At 30.0% G+C, this 25,952-nt stretch overlaps 1 protein-coding gene across 1 annotated transcript; it reads right to left on the reverse strand.

Moving 5' to 3' along the window:
- Positions 1-1,179: 1,179 nt before the first annotated feature.
- On the reverse strand, positions 1,180-2,847 carry LOC120167465 (GDSL esterase/lipase At2g03980-like). Its single transcript, XM_039176475.1, has 5 exons — positions 2,554-2,847; positions 2,261-2,400; positions 1,913-2,149; positions 1,579-1,831; positions 1,180-1,440 (listed from the first exon to the last, which is right to left on the reverse strand). Exons 1-5 carry the CDS (start codon positions 2,828-2,830, stop codon positions 1,262-1,264), a joined length of 1,086 nt encoding a protein of 361 aa, XP_039032406.1. The 5' UTR covers positions 2,831-2,847; the 3' UTR covers positions 1,180-1,261.
- Between the last annotated feature and the right edge of the window lie 23,105 nt (positions 2,848-25,952).

A 25,952-nucleotide genomic window follows, 5' to 3' on the forward strand; every position in this document is an offset into this window, starting at 1 on the left:
CACGATCCTAAAATTCGTTCCAAAAAAAAAAATTCCTAATTGTGAAACTAACTAATTGTGATTACGTACCCGTTCCGCGAATCGCGAATTATGTAAACACTTAATACAATAGTTCCTCGGAGATGATCAAAGGAAGTTCATAAGTAATCATGGTGCTAAATCATCTAATGTTGCTATCTGAATTGAGACAGAAGAATATTCTTGGTAAACAGGTAACCAAAACATCAACAAGCCAACCATCAAAATGAATGACAAGTTGAAAATAATGAAAGGTTACCATATAGTCGTTTGTAAATCAAGCCTACTCTGCAGTATACTTGAGATCCCAAGGATTTCTGGTACAGCCTCTAAGGTTTATGTTCCTCAGAGATCTTGGATTCAAACAGGCAGTATCTGAGATAATATATTATTTGGGAAGGGCATGGACAAAGCTTTCTAAGAAAATGTTCTTGAAGCATGTTCCTGGAACAAGATTTTTAGATGTGGCATAATAGAGATACGACTTACGAGTGTTGTGGGGGGAAAGAGGGATGAACTTGAGTGGAGGCCAAAAGCAGAGGATTCAGTTAACAAGGACCGTTTACAGTGATTTTGAAATCTAATCCTGGATGACACCTTCAGTGCTGTTGATGCTCATGGAGGAACACATTCGTTCAAGGTTTTAAAAAAACCATCCCAAACCTCTTTTCAAGTGCTATTTGTTATTCTAGTAGCATTCTTCTGTGTTTATTTCTAAGATGAAGTAGCTCCATGTATGATAATTCTTTGCAGAAATGTCTCAAAGGATTATTGTCTAAGAAGAGTACTGTCATGTACGCTACACACCAATTGGAATTTTTAAATGCAGTAGACATTGTTCTGATAAAATCCAGTGATTGGTACCAATAAACTACTAAGTACTTACTTTCAAGTCTCTCACTCAAGTTGATTTGTTCCCAAGTTTATTCAGTTCAAAATCTATAATGTTGAGTTGGTAACTGAACTCAAAAACCATCCGGTGAAATACCAGTTTACACTTCCTGTGGTACTTTCATTGGAGAAAAGAAAGTTGGAGTTGTTGAAGATGATATATATATCCACTTCACATAATTTTGCGGTGTCTGAAGATGGAGAGAACTGGAGTTTTGAACAATGTGATTCAAGAGACAAGCTGTACGATTCATGAACCATAAACGCCGAAGTAAACGAGTGCTTTGATAATAGTAGTAATAACAGTTTGTACGATTGATGAACAATAAAGTTGAATACATGAAATAAAGGTTCATTTGATATCCTTGAAACAGCGTTGGAACCACAATTTATGCATGCTCTCCGAAGGGTGGAAAGGGTCGAAGTAGGCATGAGTTGTTCTGTCAGCGCAAGGGGCTCTACCTGGAGCACATTCCCGTGTTTGATTCCCCGCTACGTCAATGCAGCAGGAATCAACAACATTTCTAAACCCTGCAATAGTCAACATAGATATAACAATATCAGTTCAAAACGCAACAAAAAATGAACACTTTGCTGCAAACCAAAACGTGCACGTAACACTACATGCATGCTTATATAATAATGAAATTATCTTCTAACATTTCTCACCATATGTTTCAGGCAAAGCGTGGACATCTTCAAACAGTTTGTACAGGTCGCACAATATAAATGTTGTTCCCTTCAGAGACTTCTCTAATACCGTCAAAATGTCGGAAAGAAGGTCATTGAAGAGAACTGCTCTTCGATTCTTATCTTCCAAACAGGAAGTACTGTGTGGTTTGCTGTGAAGATAGACAGGGTGACAGCCAAACGGGGAAACATTGTTCACAACAAATTTCCTCGCTCCCAATCCATATATTTTCTGCATCGTAATTAAAACACTGTAAAATTGAATATCCAATTCTGAAAACTATGTCAAGAAAATTTTAAAAGAGTGTTTTACCTCTAATTTCTTCTTGAACTCTTTTGATAAGTAGCGAATATATTTTTCTACGTTAGGGAACCTGTTTTCTTCATCAAGCTCCCAATAAACGCTTAAGTCATTGGTACCAGTGTGAAAAAAGAACAAGGAATTAGACAAATGGAGAGCAAAACTTTCACTTGTCTCAAATTGACCCTTCAAGCTTTTAGTTGTCTGCTCGAACAACTTTATTTGTTCCTTCAAGCTCAAGACCTTTACCTGAGGTGTATTCAAGAAAACAACAAAAGAAATCAATTGAAGTTTTATCCATGGTAAAGTAAATCAATGGAGCAAAGCTCAACACCAGACTAATTAAATCAAATTACTTACGAATATTTGAGCTGTATGAGGAGGCATACGCCGTATTCCACTCGAACTAGAACCATAGTTGATTCCAGTCAGTGTGCTCTTGAGTTGGTCTTTAGACAAACTCTTCACAGGCGGAGGAAACGGCAAGCCAGCAGATTCAGCTGCGTACCCAAAAAACATGAGTAAACAATATTAGATAAATAAACAAAACACAAACTTTGTGACTAGTTAAACTAACTTCAAGAAACAGGTCGGCAAGGAAATTATGGCAGCAAGCTTAAGAAATGATAATGAGCAGTAATTTTGATCCTTACCGATGAAATCAACAACGGTTCTGCCGTTCGTTGTCCGGCCAGTTGGTCGACCTCCTTGGAAATCAATCCCGTACGGCAGGTAGTTGAATGTGGCTGTTGCACCATCAATAAATTTGTTGTTTCCAGAATCTATATAAGAGTCACCAAAAGCATATATTGCTGGAATTTTGGATACGGAATTGTTTAAAGCAAAAATGCAAGAAGGCTGCGAACAACTGTAAACTGAACTCAAGAATAAAAAGAAAAAACTGAGAACATCAACACAAATGAAAGCCATTGCTAAGTGAAAAGAAAGCAAAGATTGATGGATTGATGTGTTGAACTGAAGAACGAAAGTGACATTATATAGGCGTTGGGGGTTAGTTAAGAACCCTTCACATGTATCTTTAATAAATTGAGATGAGTTAATTATTTAATAAACATTTTAATGTTTATATATTATTGAATTGGTAAAGTGAAAAAAATAGCAAAGAGACTTTTAGCTTTTTTAAAAAATAAATTTATAATATATAAAAATAATATACAAAAATATTGAATTTATTTTGAGGGGAACAACTTTATTTAATTTAACATGTCAATCAATATACATCTATAAAATTACGTTTGATGGGCTAAATAATCCTGTTGAGAAATTACGAAAATAAGGATCATGGAAATTTAGGTAAGAAAATAAGATGAATGCTACAGTAGATATGAAGTTGTCGGCAATTGTTGACGATTTCGCTCTATTTTTTTCCAATTTAAGACTAAAATGTAAGAAAATAGAAGTACAAGGACTAAAATTGGAATTTTTAAAAATTATCTCTTCAACTGAAATGGTGAGTTTAAGGAAATTAATAATATTGTTATGTAGACTATAATTATATTGCAAAACTTTGGAAGATCATTAAAATTATAATTATAGGGGCTTTAAATATTAAAAAAAGTTTAAAATAAAATTGTGTTTAGCTTAGTATACAATATAATATTTATTCATTTTTAAATTGCCAATGATATTGTAGGAGTTAGTGGTAGATGTTGGGCGAGTTTGATTAAATTACAGGAACCAAAATAAAAAAAATTAGATTTTACAATTAAAGTATACATATCAATTTTTTATATATAATGATATACTTTAATACATAAGAAATTAAAGTATGCATATTAAAAAAGAATAAAATCAAATTTAAAATTATCGACAAAAAACTAAGAAAATTAAAATTTATAGTCAAAATAATATTTTTATGTTGAAAATGATAACAAGATGACTTGAGCTCTTTACGACGCATTGATCTTTTAAAAGTTACAAAAATTCAAAAATCATTTTAATTAAACAAAAAATTATGGCCTTTCAGATTTTTATAGTATAATTATATTTAAAACAGCACAATAAATGCAATCTTTGTCTTAATATCTAAAAAGATTATTTTAGCCATTATACTTTTAATTTCTTTTAGTCTGATCCTAAAAGTACCGAAAGAGAGAGAAATCATTGGAGTAAAACCGTCAAAAACTTTAAGAGACTTGGAACCGGATTAGTAAGGTGTTCGACATGGATCAGTTTGGATTAGTCAAGGTAAAACTTTGAAACTGGAAGGGCAACAAACAAATCGATTTCAGTTACTGACAGTTTTATTGTTCATTATAATTTTCACCCATTTTTTCTAAATAGATCCCAATGATCCTCATTTTTCTATCTTTTTAACATCATTATTTCATCAACTTTATTATAAACTTAATAAATTATATATATATATATATAACACTTTAGACACTTACTTGATAATTTATGAAAAATCTTCCCCTCTACATCAAAAGTCAAAACAAACCAAGTCGAGTAAATGAGGTTGGCATTTATCTATCTTTATAATGAACTACAATGGAAAGTTAATTTAATAATAAAACTGTGGGAACCAATATAATGGCATATAGGCTTCCCAATTTTACTTTTTTTTCTTCATACAATTAATAAAAAAAATGGAGATTAGACTTACAAAAATAGTTAAAAGGTAAAGAAATAAAAAATATATTGGATGTTGACCCTTTATTTTAATGGCATATATTGATTTTGTTTGGCATATATTGATTTTTGGTGATTTTAAAAATGCTCTTAAAAGGTATTGTTGGATTATTTGGTTCAGAGTTTTAGTGTTCAGCATTGATGTCAAAAAAATATTTTAAATAAATAAAATGTCAATTTTAGATATAGTATTGCAAAATAAAAATAGTTTAATTTAATAATATAAAATTATCAATATTTTAATATATTAAATATTACATTTCAATTTATCGTAAGAATATTATTAATAATTTATTAATTGTATTTTAGTATATAAAATATTAATTTAAAATTGTATTAATTGTATTAATTTATCGTAAGAATATTATTAGTACATTTTATGGGCATAATTTTCAAAGATGAAGCATCGACCCATTTCAGACTAAGCATCTAAGCGAAAGCATGTCTATAAAATGGATTATCTTGTAATGTGAAGGTTTTTATCTCTGGTGAAAATTATTCTATTATATTCATTGTTGGGATCAACATTTTTGCTTTTGTATTTTGCACATGTGTTCCATTTATTTATACATTTTCACATACATAATTCATAAAAACGTGGAATTAATCCGTGGAGGATTCGATGAAGTGGCCCTAATCATGTGTCATCACATTGAGAATAGAAGCAAGATTCGAACAATTAAAGGCGAGAAAAGAGTCAAATTGATCCATTTCCCATGATCTATGAGGAATTACTTCCAACGCTACTTGAGAAGAATCTTGTGACTCTCATTCAATCCAAGCCAAAAGTATAACATCCCAAATTACGGGTTAGTAACTAAATCGTAAATTTTCAGAATCTTGTGATAAAGTAGAATAGTTGAATCATTCAATGATTTATTTGGAAATATTTCCAGAAAGTTATTAGTAATTATCAAAGGAATTAAAGGGCAAAATGGTCATTTGAAATTAAAGATATTTCCCCCCTTTATTAGGAGATAAACACATGGGGGGAGAAGATTAAGATGAAAACTCTCTTCTTCTTCATCTTCTTTTCTTCTCCACTGTGGAAGCTAGGCAAAGGTGAGTTTTCTATTTTGTTGATTATTAGCTGAAATTTAAGTTGAGTTTTGATGATTAGATGATAACTAAGCTTAAGTTATCTTAAAATCAAAAGATAAAGGAGTTATGACAGATTAAAGAAAATTGGTTTTTAAGTGAAATTTTGAATAAGAAGGTTTAAATAAATTTGGAGGATGAATTTGACTTGTCATCTATGAGAATAAGAAGTTTGAAGTGTTAGAATTGAATTTAGAACATGTGGAAAATTTGGTATGATTCTTAATTTTAAGAATCATAATGAGATATGGAAAATAAAAATGGTTTATATGGATATAAGTTGGTTTAAGTAATGGTAGTTGAGTTTAATGGTATGACAGGGGCTTAAAATAGAAGAATTGAGTGAAGAGTTGATGATTTTCGGGTTTAAACAGTAAAATTCTAGGTTTTACAAATTATGCATAGGGTACAGATACCCCTGGGAGGAATTCATTCCCCCTAAAGGAAAAATGGAATTTTGGTTCATTAAATTAGCTTACGTTATTAACATCAAGTTTAAGGTTTAGACTTTTGATAATTGTTTTGAAAATTATATTTATGTAGATACAGAGCCTAAACAAGTTCCGAAACAATCAAAGAATTATGATCGAATCAAAGCAAGGCTAAGATGAGTGCAATTTAATTTGTGCTTATGTTATAGAATGAACATTGGCTTGCGATGAGCCAGTGACGGAGTTACTATGGTAAGAAGTAACTCTTACAACGTTATTTTATGTGACATGAGTTACATGATTATATGTATATGTGATATGTTTAACATGTTGTTCTATGTGTTGTGTGATATATATATTTATATATATATGTGCTTACATAAGAACATGAGAAATAAAATAAGTTATGTGATAAGGATATAGAAAATGAAATGAATGACATGAAATGTGTGTATGCTTGATTATATGAGTGGATATGTTATTGTAAGTACTAAATGGCTTATGTAAATAAATGAAAAGGTGAGATAAAATAAGTAGTATTTACTGATAAGGTAAAAAGAGATTATATGAACATATACTATTGATAGGGCACATAAGACTATATGTCTATCCGTTAATGTAATAAAGTGAAATAAGTCAAATGATATTGAAGTATGGGAATATAGTATATGTGATAAGTGATGTATGTGAAGCATATGATAACAAGAGATGATAATGATTTACATGTCATATGAACATAAGAGAAGTATTATAAGCTAAGTGACATATGATTATGAAATCATATGAAAAGTGAAATGTGCATGTGAATATGTGAAATAATATAAATGATATTGCCTATGTTATGTGATATGAGAGCTAGTGGTATAGTTGGCATGCTAAGAGTCGAGGGTTATAGTGGTCCTACGAGACATAGTGTTCCTTCGGGACAATACAGTGGTCCTACGGGACATAGTGATCATTCGGGACAAATTTCAGTGCCCCTAGTGGGAATTTTACGAGCTATTGTGACAACATTTGTGCACAACCTCAATGCACTCACATATCCTTAGTTCTCACAAGTGTACCATGGGCTAATTAAAGAGATAACACAAATATAATATATGTGATGTATATGCTTTTGATAATATGAAATGTTACAGGAATTATATGATGATGTGTATATTGTTTGGTTAAGAATGTTAGATACAAGAGCATATGACTAAGGGATTAAGGATAATGCTAAGAAGGTAAATGATGATATATGTTTCTATATGATATGATAGTATTAATTATTTATGCATTGATATGAGTAGAGTAATGTTACATGTTTTTATGCCTCACTAAGTCATCGACTTAGCGCGTGATGGTTTCACACGTAGGTTTGGAAAGAGAAAAAAAGAAAAGTAAAGAGGAACAAGACATGCCAGTTCTCCTTACCAAAGATCAGATCAGGAATATAGTGGAATTGCATGTATTTGGTTATATAGAATTTAGTTGTCATGTAATATAAAAGATTTGAATCTGATATGCCCTGAACAAGTTTTGTAATGTTTAAACGTATTTTTTTGTAAATGGTAAAGGTATAAAGATGAACGTTTTAAATTTTAAGAGTTTATATATGTTTTACGGAAGTACTGTAGCAGTACTGTAGCAGGGTATCGGTTCCCTGTAGCAGGGGAATCGGTTCCCCTATGACAATCTGGAAAATTTTAACATTCGGGTATTGTTCACGATACTGTTTATATCGTATTTTACTGTTCATAAATATGTTTTTGCCTCAAAATTTTATAACAAACACAATTCAACAATATATGATTGTATTTTCTTAATATAAGTTCAAATGTTCTGTTATTTTGCAAGAATAAAGATTTTGAAATGTCAATGTGACATCTCGGACTCGTATCCGGGTCGGATACGGGTTGGGGTGTTACAAAAAGAGTCCCCATATCCTGAGGTCTATGTTGTTGATGTCGTATGCAATTACCATATAGAAAGTTTCAGACATTTCGTTCAGAACTGTAGGGTATTGAAGCAAGGAACCAAACAAGATGCATTGAGTGTTGTGGTAGATGTTGGGCGAGTTTGATTTAATTATAATTTCATTTTGCATCACATGGACTAAATTGAAAAAGAAATTAAATTACAAGAATCAAAATAAAAATTTTAGATTTTTACAACTAAAGTATATATATCAAATTTTTTTATATAAATAATGATATATTTTTATACAAAAGAATCTAATTTTTAAGTTTGGAGTATTAAAAAATTATGAAGTCGAATTTAAAATTACCGACAAAAAACTAAAAAATTAAAATTTATGGTCAAAACAATATTTTTAGGTTGAAAATGATAATCAGATTCCTTGGGTTCTTTACGACGCATTAATCTTTTAAAAGTTACATAAATTCAAAAATCATCTTAATTAGACACAAAAAAAATTTATGGCCTTTCAGATTTTTATAATATAATTATATTTAAAACAACACAATAAATGTAATATTTGTCTTAATATCTAAAAATATTATTTTAGCCATTATACTTTTAATTTCTTTTAGTTTGATCCTAAAAATACCGAAAGAGAGAGAAATCATTGGAGCAAAACCGTCGAAAACTTTAAGAGACTTGGAACCGGATTAGTCAAGTGTGCGAAGGGCACCATTCTAGATTAATCAAAACAAAACCTTATAACTGGAAGGGTAACAAAAAAATATCGATTTCAGTTGCTGACAAATTTATTGTTTATTATAATCTTCACCCGTTTTTTTCTAAATAAATCCCAATGATCCTCATTTCTCTATCTTTTTAACATCATTATTTCATCAACTTTATTATAAACTTAATAAATTATATATATATATATATATATATATATATATATATAACACTTTAGACACTTACTTGATAATTTATGAAAAATCTTCCCCTCTACATCAAAAGTCAAAACAAGCCAAGTCGAGCAAATGAGGTAGGCATTTATCTATCTTTATAATGAACTACAATGGAAAGTTATTTTAATAATAAAACTGTGGGAACCAATATAATGGCATCTAGGCTTCCTAGTTTTACTTTTTTTTTCTTCATACAATTAATAAAAAAATATGGAGATTAGACTTCCAAAAATAGTTATAAGGTAAATAAATAAATAAATATTGGATGTTGACGCTTTATTTTAATGGCATATATTGATTTTGTTTGGCATATATTATTTTTGGTGATTTTAAAAATGCTCTTAAAAGGTATTGTTGGATTATTTGGTTCAGAGTTTTAGTGTTCAGCATTGATATCAAAAAATGTTTTAAATAAATAAAATGTCAATTTTAGACATAGTATTTTAAAATTAAAATAATTTAATTTAATAATATAAAATTATCAATATTTTAATATATAAAATATTACATTTCAATTTATCGTAAGAATATTATTAATAATTTATTAATTGTATTTTAGTATATAAAATATTAATTTAAAATTGTATTAATTTTATTTTTAGTATTTTATATATAGAGTTTATGTTAAAAAAAATCTTTTTTTTTTGTAAAATGGAGTGTGATGTGAATAAGTATTCAATCGAATTTAATTAATTTTTTTTTATTAATCAAGTTGATGAGTCTTATTTTATAACTCAATTTTTATTTAAATTTTTACGAGTCGAGTCGACTTTATAAAATTCATGTTAAATCAAATCGAGTTGAGTTGTTCAAGTTTTTGTTTAAATTTAACTATAAATATATTTCTATAACATTATACGATATATATATATTTCTTCATATTTTTAAGTATGTGATATGCATATATAATGCTAGTTAAAAGACTCGATTTGAATTTGAAAATCAATCCACTAATTACTAAAAGTTTAAGTTATTCGAGTCTTATTTTAGAACTCAAATTTTATTTATCAAGTCTTGTTAAATTTATAAAATTTAAATTAAAAAATTTAATTTTTTTAATTGAATCAAATTTTGTTATTCCTTGAATCACTTCACCGGTGCCCTAAAACCTAGTTCAAAATGATGATTTATTCATAGCCATGTGAGGTGCAGTGAAACTTGAACATACATTAATACCCCCCCCCCCCCCAAAAAAAAAAAGAGCATTGTCAACACCATGCAATGGTATCCCTTCCAACCTCACATGATTTGTCATTAAGGGGCGTATGATTTATCCCAGGAACACTAATTATCCTCAACAACCCCTACCTATAAACAATAATGCATTTGATTTGTCTCAGCAACGATAATTGTGCTACTTATTCATTGTATGAGTAAATATTGACGTTTAGTGTATCATTATTGTATTGTTAATACTAACATTTTTCAGAACATACCACCATGTGAACGGACTCGGCTTTTATTCATGGAATTTTAAATATTATGTATATTACTATTATTATCGAGTAAAAATGTCAACTTTATTCATGGAATTTTTAAATTTTGTGTACATTATTATAATTATTCCTTTTTTCCAAAGATGAAAATAAAATGCATTAATACCTATCGTCCTATCCTAATCTCTTTCTAGACTACCTACCCTAAAATCTAAAAGAAACACCCCCTAATTTTGTCCCTCCTACAACCTGTGAAACTAATCTATACATCCATTAAAAGCAATCCCCTATGCCATAAGAAGCACAATCTGAAATTCTGAATTTCTATGTCACTTCCTCTTGCCCCCTATAAATGCCAAATGTATTAATTATAAGGGTGATTATGAAAATCAGTTTAGCTTTTCTTTTTTGACAGCAAATGTTAGTGTGTTTTTTTAATGGAGAAAATTACTAACTCAGTGAGAAGCATTACTAGAGATTAAATAATATACACGAGACACATAAAAACTCAAATAATAAAATTAGGATAGATTAATTTAAAAAATAATTTATCTATTAATATTATATTCTTTTTGTGTTTTAATTAATTTTTTATAAAAATATATATCATTTATGATATATAATTTTTACATATTAATAATTTTTAAAAATAAATTTTAATTTTTTAATTTTATTACTTTCAATTTCTTATATTATGATCCAGTTTGCTATATAAGTTGCAATGTTAGTTTTCAACTCTAAATTTATTTTTAAGAATTGAATCATTATATGGTGATTCAATATCTCAATTAATACAAATACAATTATAAACTTTTTGGGATTGTGAGTTCAATTGATTTTAAATGTATAACTTTCTCCTTGAATGAGTATAATTAATTTGATGTATTAACATTAAATTAAGATAATTTCATCAATGAATTCAAAATGTTGAAAACATTTTGATATTTCGATATAACAAATAAAATGTTAATTAATTTTAAGATTTTATTTTTGATTTAAATAGTATATTTGATTCAATTATTAGAATATTACAAATATTACTCCAAGTCTTCAAATATCAATTTTTATTCCTTACTAAATGAAAATTTGAGATTTACACTTAAAATATTTTTAAAATAATTTTTACAAAGTATTTCGAACCATAATCGAGTCAAAATTGAGATTTCAATAGGGTAGTGATAAGTGCCAAGGGTAGGGTCTGCGTGTTTTTACTAAAGGGGTAAATATCTGTTTAAGTCCCTGCTCATTTGTAATACTTACATTTTGGTCATTTTTTTGCCCTGTAATATGTATTGGCTTTAATATCCTTTTTAGCTATCCTTATATGTGCCTTAATAGATCTTATTGATATTTATAATTTGGTCTGCAAACTTGTTTGTCTTTTTATTTTAGTCCTTCGTATTTTAAAGGTCTTGTTTTTTCCTCAGTACATGTGTTGTGAGATATTTTCATTTTTGCCGCGTTTCTTTTAGGTCTTATATATATATATATATATATATATATTAGTCCAAATTTGTAACTTTGTTATGTATGTACATATTTATTTATATATTTTAATTTATGCTTTTTATTTTGGTTCTTTTACATATTTTAATATAAAAATAATTCAAAGCATTATTAAATACATCATATTTTAACTTTATACTCGATTTATATTTTCCACCATTACGACAACGTGTAAGCGATTAAGTATAAATTTTGGGTGATGTGGGGTGTTAATCATTCCCCACGCGTAACCGACTCCCGAATCCACTAAATCGAATCTTTGATGATGTAGACCGAATTTTGTCTAAAAATGATTTTTCTTAAAAAAAATTTAAAAGACGTTTTTAGGTATTTTCGACCTACCTAATCCAAAGGTCGATGGCGACTCTCATTCGATTTAATTCAAATTAATTCAAAATCAACAACTTTTCAAAATAAAAGTCATAATTATTATTTTTAAATAATACTTAATTGTTTTTAAAAAAATGGTTATGACACAGTTCAACTCAAAAATATATATATTTCGAGTCAAGATAAAATAAAAGACAAAGGGAATATGGTAAAGCCTCATAATTACATCTAGATAATTACATCTAGATGGTTACAATGGTCAAAACAAGTAAATGTAACACTTTATTTGAATCTTTTGACAGTTACAAGTAATTCAAAATTCTGTCGTAAGTAGTTGTTTGATGACATCCACAATCATACTTACTAGTAGGGATTTCTGTGCAGTGTTTTCAAGCTTAACAGAAGATGTTAGATAGGGAAGATGAAGAACGAGTGTTGGGATACAAAAAAGGGCACACAAAAGAAGCAAAGGATTTCTGTTCCAAGGTTAATGGTGCATAACCTTGAACAGTCTAAGGTTTTACAAAAATGGCAAAAAAATTCTAAAAGTTATGATTTGACCTCAAAAACTTTACAAAAATTTCAGTTTAATCCAAATTTCAGAATTAATCTATTAAAATCTAATTTAAACCCAATAAATCCTTTTATCCCGATTTTAGTATCTCAAGTAAAACTTGATGCCGCACAACCACACAAATTCCCCAATTTATTTTAGGTTCTGATATAGATTATGTTTGTGGAGCTTTTTGCAGCATTATATGTACGCAACCCTCTGCTTCAGAAAGATGAGAGAAGTTGTAAATGCACCATTTGCCATTGCTTTACTATCATTGATTACCGTAGATGTTCTGAAATATGAGAAACATCATGATGGATAAAGAAACATAAGGACCAAATCATACGACAGAATTATTATTAGTTATATATTTTATTAGGAAAACATGGAACATATCTTTTAGTTTATGATTGTATTAATTGAATCAAGCTGATAGGATAAGTGACCGATGAATCATTTAACATACGTCTTGCCCATATAAAATGTATACTCTCGGTCGGGTTAAATGCATCGAAAAAAACATATTTATTTCTATCTTTGCACGGCGCTACATTTGGGAGGCATCCTTTTGTCCAACCGTCAATTAATTTACGACAACAAGTTCCTTTCACCTCTGTAAATCCTGGGAAAAAAATCAATGGTGAAGAAATTGATAAATATTTAATTTTGATTTTACAAGGTCAAAGGTTTGAGTCAGTATATAGAATAATACTCACCATAGGATGTAGGCGATGCATAAACATCTTTGAAAATCTTATATAAATCTACGATAACAAATTTTGATCTTGAAAGTGTTGATTGCAAGTCTCTCAATAGATTAGACAGGCGCTTGTTAAATAACAATGCCCTGTCATTAGCTTCGTCCCAACATTTACCATCAAAAATTTGATCTGGTTCGCATCCTATTGGAGCTAAATTATTGATCACAAATTTACGTGCACCGAGTCGATATAATGTCTACATTTGACAAGAAAAATAGGTTATTTAACCATCTTAATTTTAGATACTTGACAGTTATTTTTTATTTATATTAGCTAATTTAATTACCTGTAAATACGTGGATAGGTTTTCTATTTGAAGTTTTGTAGCAGAGTCTGCATCATATAAACGGACCCATCCGAGCCACTTGTGACCCAAGTCAAGTGAACCACTATTAATAAAAAACAAAGACTTTGACAAGTACGTTGAAAAACTCTCTTTGCTTTTAAATTGTCTTCTCAATTTTCTTGATGTCTTTTCGAACCATTTTACTTGCCCAACCAAACTCTGATGAAATTGTATAAATCAAATTAGCTTTTTATGTTGCATGTAAAAAGAACATGTTGGATCATAGTACAACATAACCAAAAAAAATATTAACATACACGAAAGAAGAACAATATGTTTTGAAACTTACGGGAGGTGGATATGATAATTCAAGGAGGCCAGTGAAACCACAAGCATAATTTATACCAGTTTGAGGAATATTCTTCTTTCCCTTGAAAAAACTTTGCACTGGAGGAGGAAACGGCAAGCCAACAATTTGAGCTGCATAATTAATTTCATTAGTAAAATGTTAATTAAATTGTTGACTAATTGCATACAAGTATATTATTGGTTACCAATGAAATCTATGACTGTCCTGCCATTTGTGTAACGGCCGGTGGATTTCCCACCAAAATCTATTCCATATGGAGTATAATTTCTATGAAATTGTATATTAAAATATTCATTGTTTCCTGTATCAACAAAAGAGTCGCCAAACACATATAAAGCTGGTAAATCAATTTCAATGTTTTCTAACGATAAAGTTTTCAAAATGGACTCTTTATTTATTTTAAATGGCGGGACTCTAACAATATGTGCTAAACTCAAAGAGGTGAAACAAAGAAAAAGAGAATGGATGATAATATAATTCAATTTTTTTGTCATCTTTTCTTCAACTAAAATAGATAATTCATAATGTACATAATCTTAATTTGTATTTATATTGGTATTTTATGTTTCAATTTAAAATGTTCAATGCAATCAGTTCACTGATAATTTTAGGTTACTTTATTTTAATTCGATGTAAACAATAAATTTGATTAATACTTGTAACTTGAAAATTTATTATTCTTTAACAAATAACGACTTCATCTAAATATATTTAGTGCCAGATGACAATTAATGACTTAATTGCTTTCTTGCCAATATTATCGATCACTTTTATTTAGCATCAAATGACAATTATACGTTACAAACTGTAACACCCAACTTGTACCCGACCCGAATACGAGTCTAAGATGTCGCATTGACTTTTTAAAACAATATCTTACAAAATAATAGAACATTTGAACTTATATTAATAAAATACTATCATATACCTTGGAATTATGTTTCATTATAAAAAATATTTAAGGCAAAAACGTTTTTATAAATAGTATTATAATGTATGAATAGTACCAATGTTAAAAATTTTCCAGAATGCTACAGGGGTATCGATACCTTGCTACAGTGTATCGATACCCTGCTACAGTAATTCCGGCCAACATATATAAAACTCATAAAATTTAAACTTTCATCACTATACAATTACTATTTACATAAATACGTTTAAAACGTTACAAAATTCAATCATATGATTTTACAAAACCGATTAGAGTATATCGGATTCAAATCTTTATTTACATTGTAATATCTCAATTTAGGGGTTAAATTTTAGAAATTATAAAATGGTGAATTTAATTGGTATTTGGAAGCAATTTGGGGATTAAATTGTAAAATTTCAAAGTTAGTAGACCCTTTTATAGAGTGCAAATATTTCAGCGGCTAAACTCATAGTTTAACAATTTTTATTTATGAGAAAATTTATAAACCCCTACTCGTGCTCAGTTTTCCAGATTTCTCCCATTTCTCTTCCCCGTTCACCCTACTTTCAACTCCGATCTATTCGCCGTTCGACCTCCAATCGACGAACCGAAACCACCATCGTGTTCGTTATTGACCGAAGAACAAAACCCCTCAAACGTTTCGTTATGAATCGACATCGTTTGTCATTAATTTCAGTCAGAAGTATCATCGGTGATAACTCGATTTATGTTGGTTTTTCGTCGTTTTTCGTCGATTCGACCATCCGTTTACGACACCTCCCACACCATCGTGTTCCTTGCATCGTTCCGCATCCACCGGTGTCCTCCGTTTCTGCGTAGTCGCCGGCGCATGGAGGGGTGAGACCTTCAAAGTTTCCGACGTTTAGGAATTTTTCCGGGAATTTTACGACACCGTATCACTGTTCACGCGCCATCCCCCGAGAGTGGGCATCATCTGGGTGTTAATTTTGTAATTAATTTCTGTTTGGGTGCTATTTATGTAAAATTCGGGTGTTAATTTCGTAAATATTTGCAGAAGGTAGCTAATTTTGTAATTTATTTATGTTATGGTGATATTTTTGTAAAATGGTCGAATGTTGACCGGTGTTGACCATAGTTGACCAGAACTTTGACCGGTGTTGACCGGGTATTAAACGACCTTTGACTTTGATCGAGTATACCTACCTAACGTTTTTTGACGTTCTGAGTCCGATTCCGCAATCCGTTTTTAGAAATTCAGACTCGAAGGCCTCGAAATTTCCAGTCAAACATGTTAACTTTGATTTTGACCGAAAAGTCAAAATTTTCGAAAAGTCATATTTTAGGTTTTTTTACGTCCTGAATCCGAATCCGAAGTCTGTTTCGCCAAATTCGAACCTGATAAGTTGTTTCGCCAATTTCTGTTGATATGGATCCGAGAAAATATTGGAAGTTGAATTAAAGATCAAAGGCGTTCGAATGGAATTTATATGGTCGATCAGAATGGCACGAAAATCGAGGTAATACATTATTACCTCTTTATGCTTTATGGAACATGTGAATATTGGTAAATGCATGAATAAGATAATGTTGGTCTCATTTGTGTAGTTAATGAATTTCTACACTCGATCTGAATACAATATAAATTTGTCAACTGATTATGGTTCAGATGATTAATATAAGAAATTGATGGATTGTTAGAATTATATTAATAGTTCTGTGATTAGTGATAAAGAAATTATCATGGATTTGTAGCTTATAATATATGTCATTAAAGGTTAAATGTTAAAGGTACTTGGATGAGAAATTATGAGAATACTCCGGTAGAGTAAAATTATGAAAATACCCTTATATTATAAAAAGAAAAGATTTGACCATGGAAGTGGGATAAGAGGGTTTTTTAAAGACATATTGATCTGTTGAAACTACTGATGTGCATAAGAAATACTAGTTTTGCTTAGAAAATTTGGATAACCGGTTTTTAACCCCAAAAGGGTTTGAGCAAGAATCTAGAAGTCTGTTAAGGAATCATTTCAAGATCAGTGAATGTTCGGGAAAACAATTAACCATAGAGTCTCTATATTATAGTTATTTTTGTTAAGAGTTAATACCAAAGTTATATGGTTAAGAAATTATGAAAATGCCCTTGAGAGGTAAAAATAGTCTGAGTTGACCATGAATGAGAAAGTACTTTGATGATTCGTACTTAACTCGATAAATTACAGATTTAATGGTTAAGATCCATCTTTGTACAGAAAAATTTCTAATAACATGTCGGTAACTTCTGAGAAGACAATTGACCTGAAAATCTCCGAGTTAAGGATAAATTATCGAGGGTTCTATTTTGTCAGAATTGTTCGAAAGGACTGGAAAAAATGATACGTTTGAATTAAATAATAAGATCATATGGAAGGAAATGATTGAAATACACCAGATCTATAAAATGACTAAAGTACCTCTGTAATGGAAATGACCCAAGAATATCACCAAGCTCAGGAATGATGGGATATCCTTGAGCTCTCTAATGAATGGAATAAAACTAACACCAAAATGACCAAAATACCCTTATGACCTAGACTAAGTAAATGTTTTGGATTAATTAAGGAATCCAAATAAACATGGGTGTTGAACTACCCTTAAAAGTTATGGAATTCAGTTTAAGTGAGTTGACCAACGCTAATGATATGTCAGTACCTGAATGGCATAGATATCATTTGAATGTGTGTTCGTCTTCTCAAGTTTGGTTCGATGATAATTTTGGATGTATTCAACTCAGCTCAGCTCTATATCGTATTTAGTATTAAGAATTTGATAATTGTACGACAAATCAACCACAAATACATAACTAAATTAAACGAGAGTACAATATGTATCAGTAATTCAGAAACGTCTGCATTACCTTGGAAAACTCAGAAGTAACTGGAATGAACTTGACTACTAAATGAATTAAGTAACCTCAAGGACTAAGGATTAAGTAAGTGATTTGGATGAGGCTGGAAACGTTAATGAACATACATGATGTAATGTTCTTATGGATCATGAACTACAAATCAAGCACGTCAGCATTTCATGATATAGTGGAAGCATGAAAATGAAATAAAGACATTAGAAGATCTATTCAGTGATGATTCTGAAGATGATCTATGGATAAGAATTTTTGGTATTAAAGTCCTCAAACCCTAGAAGGACAACGAATTAACCAGTCGATAAGTATTAGTTCTGGGAACTATTTATCTAAGAGTTGTTCGATAATACAATCAATCGACATAGATTGTAAATTTCCTGAACCTTCAATTCTTCCTTACCAGCTCAAGTCATATTCTGAATAACTGATGATTCCGTCAGTTATTGAACTCTTCCAATAGTGATTCTGAATTCCGACATTCTATTGGTATACTGAAAATCTGTGTGTTTTTGCATGTTAAGATTATCCTGTACCTCTGAATAATATCCATAAACTCTGGTGTGTTCCCTAATCACATAAATATTTTATCTTATTTTTGACTTGAATTCTGTTCTGATACATTACCTGAATTCTGTTCTGATTTCTGATTTGGATTCTGTTCTGATATCTGATCTGATATCTGATCTGAATTCTGTTTTGATTTATGATATCTCCGTTTACTGACGGAGAAATGTTTTATATAGGGGGTTTATTGTTGGAGGAAGTATATCTGCAGGATTCTCGGTTGTGTTCTCAGGGCCTCACTGGTTGTGCGGGGTGTATGGTTCCAGGGAACCTACACAAATAGATTGTGAAAGGATGGGGGTGTATATATATATATGTTTTAAAAAGATCTGTATCTTTTTACTGGTTTTATGGGAACACACTAGATAACCTATTCTGATCTCCTGGACCTAGACATCTGAAATATTTCTATCTGAACTGAATACTATCTGTTACTACCTGCGATATCAATTGACCTCAGCTCAGCCTAAAAATCTGTAGATATCTGAACCAATAAGGAAATGTATGTTTATCTGTATCTGCACGTTCTTCAGCATCATCTGGTAGTTCTGTATTATCGAGCTTTCCGAAGCTCACTTTATTACTCAACATTGCAGGTTAAAAGAATTGTACCAGTGCAACTATCGACTTCAGTAAGGGAGTTTTTCCAACGTTGCTTGCAGAGTATAGTACATGTGATTAGGGGGCATGTAATTTTATTTTTGTTTTATATATGAGTTTGAAAATCTGTTTTATTTCTGCATATTGATAAATCATTTTATAAGTTACATGTTTTAATAAAAGTTTTAAATTTTCCACTATTTTTACAGTGGGTCGCTCTGGTGGCCCTAATGTGACACTCCAGATCGGATCGGGTTACCCGCATCGGTCTGAGGGGGTTACATATATGCCAACCATAATCAGTATTACAAAATACATATTATTCAATTTCTTTTCTGATTTGATCTTTAGAAAGGAGAAAATGACATGCATTGCTTAAACTTTTATCATTCTTCCTCTTCTGGAACCTACGTGTGAAATAATCACACGCTAAGTCGTTGACTTAGTGAGACATATAAAACAAATAATAGATTCATAGAACATTTCATATAACAGAATACATACATGCATATATATATATAATCCTTATCAACACCAACATCATTATCATGATCTCTATCATTATCAATATCAATATCATTATCATGTAATACATTTCACTCAGCAATATACACAGTATCACATATAAATCTTGTAAATACTTTTGATATCTTTTATAGGCCCATATACATTACTAAGAACTTAAGGTATTTGAGTACATTGAGGTTTTGCACTTATGCTGTCACCAGAGCTTGTATGGAGTCCCACAAGGGGCATATGAAATTTTCCCAAAGGACCTATGTATTTGTCTCGAATGACCTTTGTATATGTCCCGAAGGACCATGTAGAACCCTCGACTCTTGGCATGCCAACCATACCTCTAACTCTCATATCACATAACATGGGCATTATCATTTATAACAGTTCACATCACTTGTATCATATAAACATGTAATCTCATAACTTGTTCTCGTATAGCTTGTATATCATCCTTGTCATATAACCCATATTACATAGGTTCATATCATGTAACATATATCACATGTGCATGTAATCACATAGATCGTATCATATAGCTTTTATCCTTTCTCATTTGTACATATATGTATGTCATATATTGTTGACATATGTTCATATATACACCACTTAGCACATAAAATAACATATCATATTTTTTTCATATATTCATGTAGTTCAGTATCACATGGGTGTTGAACTTAAATCACCAATCTTTTCAAACTTCCAAAATTGTAATATTTCACATCTAAATGCTCATTTTAATCCCAAAACAGCAATTTCCAATATAGTACATCACTATTAAACAATTATACAATCATTCACAACTTTTCTAAAATTACTGAATTGGTCCCCCAACTTTTCAAAAATTACAAAATGGTCTCCAAATTTTCTAAAGCTTATAGAATACTTCCTACTTCATTTCCAGACCTTATATAATTTTTTCATAATTTTTTCACTCAAATTCATCATGTTCAAATTTTCAAAGAATAATTTCTAGAAAGATTGAACATGTTCTAACCATGAATAAAGCTTGAAAATGAATCTACAACTTCTAAATCATCAAGATTTACTTTTAAATCATCAAGATTTATTATCAATTTCATGAATCCTATCATGAACATAAATCCTTAGATTTGGGATCTTTGAAATCCATCAAGATTAGAAAGAAATATTGGTACCAAATGATAGCGTTTTTCGCGTAAATCACTTTCTTATTTCACAACATAACTCGAATTCCAAAGGAATTGGCTCAAAAATTGAAAACAAAATTTCTTTCTTACCTTGGGAGGAGCTCACGTTTTTTGCTGGGGAAGATGAAGAAATCATATGATATTTCTTCATCTTTCTTTATTAATAATGAATATAAAATTCATTAAATGTCAAATTACCACTTTACCCTTGAAATCAAAATATCTATACTAATTTACCCTTAATGAACTTGATATTTACATTAATATCAAGCTACAACAACCTTATCATCTTTCCAAGTCAAAGATGAACAAAATATTTTCCCACTTTACCATTTTGCCCTTGCAATTTCCAAAACTTACAATTCTGTCACTTTAATCCCACAATCTCAATTAAATATGGAATTAAATCCTTAAATATTATTTTTCACATTTAATAATGTGAAAATAATATATTTATTTCCTTATTTTTGAAATCAAATGTAACTTTTCAAAATTACCATTTGGTTCCTAAACTTTTCGAAAGTTTATACTTTGGTCACCAAGCTTTCAAAAACTTATAATCTGGTCACTAAATAAATCCATTTATGGAATAAATTCTTATTGGGAAAAATACCACTTAGATATTTAAACTTTTCCCAATTTTCTACTTTGACAATCAAACTTTCAAAATTTGCATTTTGGTCACTAGTCCTCTTTTTGGGATGTTACACAAACTGATTAAGGATCAAATTGAGAGCATGCATGGTTGAATTCATTTGGCAAAAGATGATACTAATCGGGAGATAATTGAATCCAATTAGCATTTAAATATAGATTTTTGAATTGAGATTAAATTAGGAATGACCAAAAGTATAATTACACCATTGATTAAAAAACTGAAATCTGAATAGAACTATAGCATTGGTGAAGAATAAGACTAAAATACACAAATTATTACTAAACTATGCTAAAATGATTCTTTTAGCCATTTGAAATTTTAGAAATTATAAAATAATCATTAAGTTTATCAAACTATTACAAAATGGTCACTGCATATTATAAAATTAGTGATAAATTTTGGAAAATTATAGGACCATTTTGTAATAGTTTGATAATAATTTTAACTTTGAAATTCAAGCGCCAAAATGATCATCTCAACGTAATTTAGTAACTATTTGTATATTTTACCCAAAAATAATTAACTCACTAATAGTTAAAGAACAATAAATTTCCAAGTTTTATTATCTTGTAATTTCTAAAAAAAAATTAATTATGATTTATTTATTCAAAATTTAACTTGATAAAATTAGAGTAAAGTAATATGAAGTTATTAATAATCATTAATTTGATAAAATTTAATTTGAGGTTTTGTGTGAGGTGGTTCGATTGTTTTTACAATTTTGCTTTCGGTTGCAGTGCGTAAAGAATAAACCATAATTATATGCGTTGTTTCACACAAAAGTGCATTATTTTTACTCCACCTAGGTTTAGGGAGGTTTTTTTTACGAGGCCTTTGATATGTCGTGCTTTGTACCCATGATTTTAATACAATGTACATCCCCTTTTTAAAAATAAAAAATAAATTATCTACATTTACCTAAGTGAATTCATTTACTAATTGCTAAAGAATAATGAATTTGCGAGTTGTATTATCTTGTAACTTTAAGAAAGTAATTATAAATTATCTATTTGATAAAAATAGAGAAAATATCCTGAAGTTGTTAATAAATGAACTACATTTAACATTCTAAACCAATTCCTAAAAGACATTCTAACCCAAACCAAAAGAATATCTCTCATTAAAATTGTCATCTCCAACTGTGAAACTAACGAATTGTGATTACGTACCCGTTTCGCGAATCAAAGCGAATCGCGAATTATGTAACACTAAATACAATAGTTCCTTGGAGATGATCAAAGGAAGTTCATAAGTAATCATGGTGCTAAAGCATCTAATGTTGCTATCTGAATTGATACAGGAGAATATGCTTGGTAAACAGGTAACCAAACATCAACAAGCCAACCATCAAAATGAATGGCAAGTTGAAAATAAAGAAAGGATACCATATAGTCGTTTGTAAATCAAGCCTACTCTGCAGCATACTTGAGATCCCAAGGATTTCTGGTTCAGCCTCTAAGGTTTATGTTCCTCAGAGATCTTGGATTCAAACAGGCAGTATCTGAGATAATATATTTTTTGGGAAGGGCATGGACAAATCTTTCTAAGAAAATGTTCTTGAAGTATGTTCCTGGAACAAGATTTTTAGATGTGGGATAATAGAGATACGACTTACGAGTGTTGTGGGGGGAAAGAGGGATGAACTTGAGTGGAGGCCAAAAGCAGAGGATTCAGTTAAGGACCGTTTACAGTGATTTTGAAATCTAATCCTAGATGACACCTTCAGTGGTGTTGATGCTCATGGAGGAACACATTCGATCAAGGTTTTAAAAAAACCATCCCAAATCTCTTTTCAAGTGCTATTTGTTATTCAAGTAGCATTCTCCTGTGTTTATTTCTAAGATGAAGTAGCTCCATGTATGATAATTCTTTGCAGAAATGTCTCAAAGGATTATTGTCTAAGAAGAGTACTGTCATGTATGCTACACACCAATTGGAATTTTTTAGATGCAGCAGACATTGTTCTGATAAAATCCAGTGATTGGTACCAATAAACTACTAAGTACTTACTTTCAAGTCTCTCACTCAAGTTGATTTGTTCCCAAGTTTATTCAGTTCAAAATCTATAATGTTGAGTTGGTAACTGAACTCAAAAACCACCCAGTGAAATACCAGTTCACGCTTCCTGTGGTACTTTTGTCGTAATCGGTTTTTGCTCGGGCATGAATTTTTTACTTGGCGGAAAAAATAATGTGGATATAAAAATTATTTTGATTTAAAAAAATATTTTGGGAGTCGCCATTGACTTTTTTGGGTTAGGTAGATCAAATACCTAAAAATAATCTTTTAAAATAGTTTTTAAGAAAACATAATTTAAAAGATAAACTGATCTGCGTGTAACAAAAAATTTTTAATAAAAAAGGATTCGTGGTCGATTACGTTTAGGGAAGGATTAACACCCCTATAACGCCCAAAATTAGTACTTATTAATTATAAATTATCTCTATTATTGGAAATTTAAGAATTCAAAAATATATTTAATTCATAATCCAGTTATTTCAAATTTATTAAAAATATATATTAATTTATATATTTTTTTATATTTAAATAAGATATTTATTTACTTAAAAAATATCAGAAAATGACTTCTAGGTGCTTTAAGACAACCCATTTCTTAATATTAAAAAATAAATAAATATTAATAAAACATTTCTCTAAAAATAATTAAATTAAATTAATATATAATTTAAAAAATAGGATATTTATTTATTTAAGAATATCAGAAAAGGACTTCTAGGTGCTTTAAGACAGCCCATTTCTTAATATTAAAAAATAAATAAATATTAAAATATGATTATTTTTCCTAAAAGTAATTTATATAAAATTAAATTTATAAATAGAATTTTTAAAAATAAATAAATATTATTTATTATATATATTTATATAACTAAATAATAATAATAATAATAATAATAATATTAATTAAATATATTAAAAATAATCATATAAAATTAAATAATAATTAAATAGTGACTAAAATAAATAAAATTAAAATTATAGTATTAAAATATAAAAATAATAAAGCTTGTAAAATAAATGAAAGTATTAAACTTAGTGACTAAATTATAACATATTAAAATGAAATACACTAATCAATAATTAGTTATTTAAAGTTACAGTGGCTAAACATGCTATTTTACCAATTTATTAATTTAGTGACTAAAATAAAATTATATCAAATTCGAATATCAAATTAAAATAAATTAAAACATGTTGTTCGGTATTAAAATATTAATTAATAAAAGTACAAGGGCTAAATCGATTATTTGCCTAAAATATCTATAATTTTATGTAAAGGACTAAAATAAAAAAAATAAAATTAAGAAACCGGATTAAAAGTCCCAATATTTGATTTCGGTGACTAAAATATAAAATTACAAAGTTGTGAGTACTACGGAAAGGGTTTAACATTTTATAAATTACACACAGACCCCTCCCCAAAACGACGTCGTTCGGGGAGGGGTATTTAAAACCTAAACTAACCGACCTTAAGGTTATTTTCTTCATTTATTCTTCCCCCCCTCTCTCTAAAAAACGAGAGAAAAAAATTCTCTTTGGCTTCTCTCTAGCTTCCCTCACCGGAGGGAATTCCGACACCGATCGCCGCCGTCGGCCACCGTGAATGGTGGCCGAAATTTCCAAATTTCTATAAAATATAGATCCCGACTCCCTAAAGCCGAATCCGACATTCTTTTTTCCTAAAACCGCCTATTATTTCCTAGATCTAAGAAAACTACCTTCAGGATTTTAATTTTCCAGCAACACGTGGAGGCACAGGGATACTCCGGTGATCGTGTTTCTTCTTGGTAAGTCTCTTTCCTTCTTTTGATTCACTATTGGTTGTTGTGGTTGTATTTGTTGGTTGCTCTCTTTTTTTCTTTTTTTTTTGTCGTGTTTTTGGTTGGCAGGAACTCGGTGGCTTTTATAGCCACCACCGCTGACGGCTTCGGACCGGTCTCAAAGAGGTGTCTTGGTGAGTCACCAAACTTGTGGTGACTCACCGAAGAACGGTGACGCGTGTGCGGCTGGCAACGCTTCTGGAGCCTTCATTCGGGTGTCGTGGCAGCGGCTGGTGGAGATATGGAGGCAGCGGTTGCGTGTCCCTAGGGTTTTTGCTGGGACCATCTGGACCGTTGGATCTAAGTCAGATCCAACAGCTGACAAGGAGAGGCGGCTGGAGAAGAAGATAAAACCCTAATCTACTTAGAGTTTCCAAATTTGGGCTGATACGGGTTGGGCTTCTCAGATCTGGGCCAGTCTGGGTGTAAAACGGGCCTCCTGGTATTGGGCTCCGGGATTTGTAAAATGGACATGTTTATAATAATAATAATAAATAATAATAATAATAATATAATAATAATAATAATAAACAAATAAAATAATAATAAAAAAACAAAAACGAAATGAAATGAAATGAAATGAAATGAAATGAAATGAAATGAAATGAAATGA

This window comes from Hibiscus syriacus, unplaced genomic scaffold, assembly GCF_006381635.1.
Source record: "Hibiscus syriacus cultivar Baekdansim isolate YM2019G1 unplaced genomic scaffold, ASM638163v2 tig00003041_pilon, whole genome shotgun sequence".
Taxonomy (NCBI): domain Eukaryota; kingdom Viridiplantae; phylum Streptophyta; class Magnoliopsida; order Malvales; family Malvaceae; genus Hibiscus; species Hibiscus syriacus.